The 6067-nt window shown below is 56.5% G+C and overlaps 1 protein-coding gene across 1 annotated transcript in view; it reads right to left on the bottom strand.

Annotated features, from left to right (window-relative positions):
• PTSG_09225 (TKL/DICTY4 protein kinase) overlaps positions 1-4823 on the bottom strand; it is a gene marked incomplete at its 5' end in the record, with an annotated part of 6229 nt that extends 1406 nt beyond the window's left edge. The window contains 10 exons of the mRNA XM_004989422.1: positions 46-484; positions 766-1007; positions 1274-1399; positions 1542-2239; positions 2464-2781; positions 2956-3315; positions 3512-3853; positions 4006-4067; positions 4272-4469; positions 4688-4823. Coding sequence (XP_004989479.1) covers positions 46-484; positions 766-1007; positions 1274-1399; positions 1542-2239; positions 2464-2781; positions 2956-3315; positions 3512-3853; positions 4006-4067; positions 4272-4469; positions 4688-4823 — 2921 coding nt within the window. The remainder of the gene's footprint in view (positions 1-45; positions 485-765; positions 1008-1273; positions 1400-1541; positions 2240-2463; positions 2782-2955; positions 3316-3511; positions 3854-4005; positions 4068-4271; positions 4470-4687) is intronic.
• Between the last annotated feature and the right edge of the window lie 1244 nt (positions 4824-6067).

Genomic DNA, 6067 nt, shown 5'->3' with positions numbered 1-6067 from the left:
ACCGCTGCTGGCGTCAGCTGCGGCGCTGATGTTGGTGAAGCCCACAATGTCGGAGAGAAGATGGTCACGTCGTCCTTGTGCTCCGGGTGCACCTTCTTGCCCTCCTCCAGCATCTTGGCAATGTGCTCTGGGAACACGTCGTTGAGCACCGTGGCCTTGTTGAGTGCGTCCTGCTTCTGCTGGATGAGGCTTGCGCCCACCTTGCTGATGTTCAGCTCGCCCAGCTGCGCATCCACCTGGTCAAACGTTGGCCGGAACTTGGGCTCCTCGGACCAGCACCGCCGCGCAAGCTCAGCCAGCATGACGGGGCACGAGTCTGGGATGTCGGGTCGCTTTGCCGGCACCTGGCGCGCGGCAATCTGACGCAGCACCTCCGACGCGTCTTCTTCTGGGAACGGGTCCTGTCGGCTGTAGATCTCGTACACGGTGATGGCGAAGCTGTACACGTCCGCCTCCCGCGTCACCTCTCCTCCGCGCAGCACCTCTGCATGGTTGTGATGGTTGCGGTGGTTGCAGTGGTTGTGATGGTTGTGATGGTGGGTTGTGATGGTTGTGTTGGCGATGATTGTGAGTGGTCGTGGTTGAAAGGTATGTATGGGTGTTGAGGTAGGGGGAAAAGAACGCAACTGTGTCACACACACACACACACCCGAATACATATGCACGTGCTTGCATGCACGCACGTTCAAAGCAGTACACCACTACATGTACACAAACACACACACACACACACAAACACACACACACATACAGACACACACACACCTGGCGCCATCCACATTGGTGTGCCACAGCCAAAGCGTTGCTTCTGGGAGAGACCAAAGTCGGAGATCTTGGCCTTGAAGTTGCCATCCACAAGCACGTTCTTCGCCTTGAGATCGCCGTGCACAACCGGTGGCTTGAGGTTGTGGATGTAGCGCATGCCAGACACAATGTCCTTGACAATGGGCAGCAGGAACATGTCTGGTGTCGGCAGCTTGTCGTTGCGCAGGAAGTCATACAGCGACCTGTCGTTGGTTGGAGCAGCGTTCGAGCAGTGATGGGTTGTGACAACCAATTGTGAGCGATGAGAAGGGCTCTGCCAGTTTGCTTGCAAGCATCCCCAAGCAGCACGCGACACACACGCACACACGTACACAGACAGGTAGACAGGTAGAAAGATAGATACACACACAAGCACACACAAGCACACGCACACACACACACACACAAGCACACGCACACACACACACACACGCACACACACACACACACACGCACGCACACAACTAACCCGTGCTCGAGGTATTCCATGACGAGGAGAACTTCGCTTGACTTTGTGACGATGGCGCCGAGCATGGTGGCGACGCACGGGTGACGCAGGCGCGACAGCAGGCGAATCTCCGCCATGAACTCAGACCTGCGAAACAAGAACATGCAACAAATGGGTTGATGAGTAGCAGCCAGGTGATGCTTTCTCACCTCCAGCGCACCAACACACAAAGATGCACACACAGACATAAACACACACACACACCGACAAAAACAGCCATCGCACGCACTTGGCGTTGGAGATCTCCTTGCCGTGGCCGGTGCGGGCTGTTGTTGCCTTGTTTGCTTCCGCATCCTGCCACTCCAGCGCCCGCTCAATCGCTGCCTCATTGTCGACGTTGCCAAACTTCATGCCAAAGCCATTGGTTGTCTTGGATGCTTGGATGGTGCTGGTCGCGTTCATCGAGTACACGTCGACGTTGCTGCTGTCAACGGTGCTGGCACTCTTGGCACTGCGCTTGCTGCTGGCGATCCTGCCCCTCGTGCGAGTGCTGCGCCCGTTTGTGTCTGTCGTCTTCTTGGATGATCGTGGCATGACGCGCTTGATGGCGATGCCGGTGCCGTTCAGCTCCCCCTTGATCACAACACCAAACGCGCCCATCCCAAGCACCTCGGGCGGGTCGCTCACAACAACGTCTGCCGCGTCAATCTGCCACAGCTTGTCTGCGTTTCGTCGCACCACCGCAATGGCAATGTACACGCCGATGCCAATCACAGCCAGGGCACTGCCGATGAAGATGGGCAGATACTCCTTTGCCTGCATGCACCCGCCATTGACTTCCAGCGTACCCACGGGGCATTCGCACGTGTTGTCCTGCGTGGGCTCCATTCCATCTGGGCAGTCGCGTGGCGAGACCTGAAGCAGGAAAGGGCTTCCATCAATGGGCTGCCACTCGGTGATCTCCGTGTTGCGGTCAGCAACATAGATCTGCATGTGTATGTGTGTGTGTGTGCGTATGTATGTGTGTACATGCGCGCGCGTGTGTGCGTGTTTTGGGTGAGATGGGGCATCAAAGCACGAAGCGGGTGGGGGCAGATCGGTGGGTGACTCAGATTGTGAGAAGGCTCATGCAGGCGTGAAGAAATGCACATGGAGCCACTCTTCTGAATTTGCTGCGATGGCGACGCAATCACAAGTGCATGCCTGCTCACCTCGACAACGCCAGTGCCGTAGCGGGTGCCCGTGATGTTGAATGCCGCGAGGTTTGGATAGGTGGGAAGAGGCACGGCTTCGGTGCTCGTGGTCCCATCTGCTTCTGCCCAGAAGAGGCTGACAAAGTAGAACAATGTGTCCTTGTTTGGTCGCTCAAAATAGAGCTGGTCCTCCAGAACGAAGTGGAGCGTTTGCGCCTGCTGTGAAAATGCGCACACACGCATGCGCTCGCACGACGTCAACAGCACATCCCGGGCTGCCACGGCGGTGTCCTGTTGGAAGAACTGCTCTGTCACCTGCACCGGAGAAACGTGTGCCTGCAGGCAAGAGGAAGCAACCAGAGACCACAATTGAATGGTTGAATGAGCGACGTTGGGTTGAACGAAACCAACCACAGCAAAAGAAAGCAGATGGACGCACGAAAACACGCACACAAACATGTGTGCAGGCAGTCAAGTACATCATACACACACACTCATGCACACACATACCAGCACAGGCGGTGACTTCTGGCATGGGCGGCAGAGGCAGCGGGCTTGATCGGGGCACGAGCGGCCGGCACAGCGGGTGGCGAGCACGACGTGGTTGAAGATGAAGTGCGTGTTGGGGCAGATGACCTGGGAGGTCACAAGCTCGCTGGTGTGCGCGTTGGAACCCGCGTCACCACCTGAAGCGGCCAACACGACGGCGCCAGGTTCATCGATTTGCTCAGCTTGTGCTTCGCCATCATCCATCGCAACGGCGGGTGCTGCACCCTCGTTCGTCTCCGGGACGACGACGTGGGACGCCTTGCGGACGCAGCGGGTCTCTGTCGTGCGCACAAGATCGCGCTCAATCACGCCAAAGTTCTCCTGTGTTGGTGGTTGTGATCATGTTGGAGCGAACGTGATAGGTGGGGAATGAGTGTGTGGAAGCATTGGAATTGGAATGCGCGAGTGTTGTGCATGCATGCCGCAGCCAAGCAAGCACTGTCATGTGTGTGCGCAGTGGAAGCATGCAGCAACATGCGTACCACACAAGCCCCTCTCCACAACTCAGTTCGCTCACCAGGATATCGCCGACACCGGCAAAGCTCTCGGGCGACGTGAAGGCGATGGTGGTGCTGGGGACGGCGAGGACAAAGTTGAGCACATCGGTGCGCGCCTGCAGCGATGAGAAGCTGGTGGCAACAACGGTCCAACCTGGGTAGATAAGGGTTGAGCTGAAGTAGGGGAAGCGCGTGCCGTCTTCGGTGATGGCAATCTCCTGGGCGAGGATGTCGATGTCTTCCCAGTTGAGCAGCCCGTCATGGGCGGCTTGCTCGAGGAAACCGGTTTGCACCATGCCGGCAGCAGCATCGCCAGACAGCACGGCATCAAGCACACGCTCGTGTGTGCCCAGGAACTGGATCTGTGTGTTTGAGTTGGGGCAGATGTTGCAGTGTGGTGCGGTGTTGGTGTGAGACAGGAGTGAGACAGGAGACAAGCCAGGAGGCCAATGTGCACAGGATTGCACCACACACACACATCAACACACACATGGAGAGTGGTAAGTTGGTCCACCTTGCGAGAAATCAAGCTGTTCGTGCGGTTGAGCAGTTTCTCAAGCGGTTGACGACGTGACACTCGCTCAGAGAGGCAAACATCTGACACTCGCTCAGAGAGGCAAACGCAGACACACACAGACACACACACAGACACACACAGACACACACAGACAGACAGACAGACAGACACACACAGACAGACAGACACACACACACACACACAGACACACACACACACAGATACACGCAGACACACAGGCACAGGCACACACACACACACACCTGTGACGACGGGGAGGCCAAAGCCGTTGAGAGGGGCGAATCCTTGTTCGACGTCGAGGCAAGACATGGTCTTGGTGTCGACGAGTGCATACTCCAGGGTGTCGACCTGATCCAGCAGCTCCAGTTCCGACATGCGGTGAAAGGCAAAGAGGCCGGGGATAACAGCGTTCAGGAAGTTCTCGTAGGCATCACATGCCTCTGGTGACACGGAAAATGCAAGCAAGTGTGCGTGTGTGGTGATGTGACAACGCCCAAGTCGTGGAGTTGCGAGTTCGCGAACAAGCAAGTGGAAGTGACGCAGCGACAGCGACACGCTGCAGGGGTGGCAAGGAAACCAACAAGCAAGCGAGAACACCAATGCGTTTGCACGTACACCTTTGCACGCGCACAGCCACGCACAAACACATGGAACCCACCTGGGTGAAGTGGGGAGAGGACGCAGCCGATTTGGATGCGGTACGCGGCAGGGACCGCTGTGCCGTTCTGTTGTGCCGTGACCGGTGAGGCCGCAGTGAGGGCCGTGGCGAGCACGATCATCAGGAAGTGCAGCATGGATGCGGTGGATGTGTGTGCCATCATGTTTTGCCCCCTCTTATTCTGTGGAAGAGACTGTGGCCGGTATGGGGTAATTGTGGGTGATGTCCTCGCTGTGTGAGTGTGTGCTGGAGTGTGACTTCCGATGGTTGTCGAGGTGGTTGGAAAAATGTCAAAGCGCCAACCACCCACCAACCATCATCATCTCCCATCTCCCTGCTGCAGCTGGCAGCCACACAACCACACCCACATCCTAGACGTCGCCATGACTTTCGTTCCAGCCACTGGGCACGCAGCAAGGAGACAACAAAGGGAAAAACACCTTTTCCATGCGAAAAAGTTCTAGTTGTTGTCAGGGTTGGGGGTTGTCAGGGTTGGCGCTTTGGCCCACTGCAACACGTCTCAACATGTGTTCGTTCCCTGCGTTGCCTTGATGGCAAGGGAACGGGCAAGGGAAGGTCCGTCAGTGGACGATGAGCGAGGAGGTGCTGGTGGAGTGGAAGAGTGCATGTGCATGGGTTGCCAGAAACCCAACAACTTTCACTCAACCACGTTTTGTTTGCGAAGCGTTGGTCAGGGTCGTGTGTTTTTGGTTCTGCAAAAAACTGAATTCAGGACGGTGCCGAACAATGCTGTTGCTGCTTCGTGCTTGCAAGCAAAAGCACAGACAGCAAACAAGCTGCTGTGCTGCAGAAGACAACCACGACGACAATGGTGGTGAGTGATAAGAGTCGTGGGCTCTGCGCCTCTTCTGTTGTTGCAGCCAGCCAACTAGAGATGCACTGCAGGCAGAAGGGGTTGTGTGCGCCTCTCTCTCTGTGCTTTGTGTTGTCTCTGTCTTGCTCTTGAAAGATGACAACAGCAGGCGTGTGTGTCGCTGCGATTGTGCGTGGAGGAACCCAGACAGAAAGACAGCCTTCTTGCGTGCGGGCACGCTTCTCCACACACTCACACTCAAAATCACACACACAAACATGCACACACACACACACACACACACACACACACAAACATGCACACACAAACACACACGCACACGCTCTCATTGAAAACAACAGGGAAGAGGCATGACAGTGGATGTGCACGGCGCTCGCCGTCTCTCACACACCTGTGTCGACTGACTGATGCGATGCACGTGTCACTGGCACTCTACTGCCTACACCCAAACCAGCATCACCCTGGTGCCGCCACCACTGCCTTCAAGTAAGCTCATGGCGTTTGGAATAAATGTGGCTTGTGCCTGCGTGTTGCAACGTGGGAGT

The sequence above is a fragment of the Salpingoeca rosetta genome (genome assembly GCF_000188695.1).
Source record: "Salpingoeca rosetta unplaced genomic scaffold supercont1.29, whole genome shotgun sequence".
NCBI lineage: Eukaryota > Choanoflagellata > Craspedida > Salpingoecidae > Salpingoeca > Salpingoeca rosetta.
The sequence above is the reverse complement of the archived record's forward strand: the minus strand, read 5'-3'. Positions and strand labels throughout refer to the sequence as shown.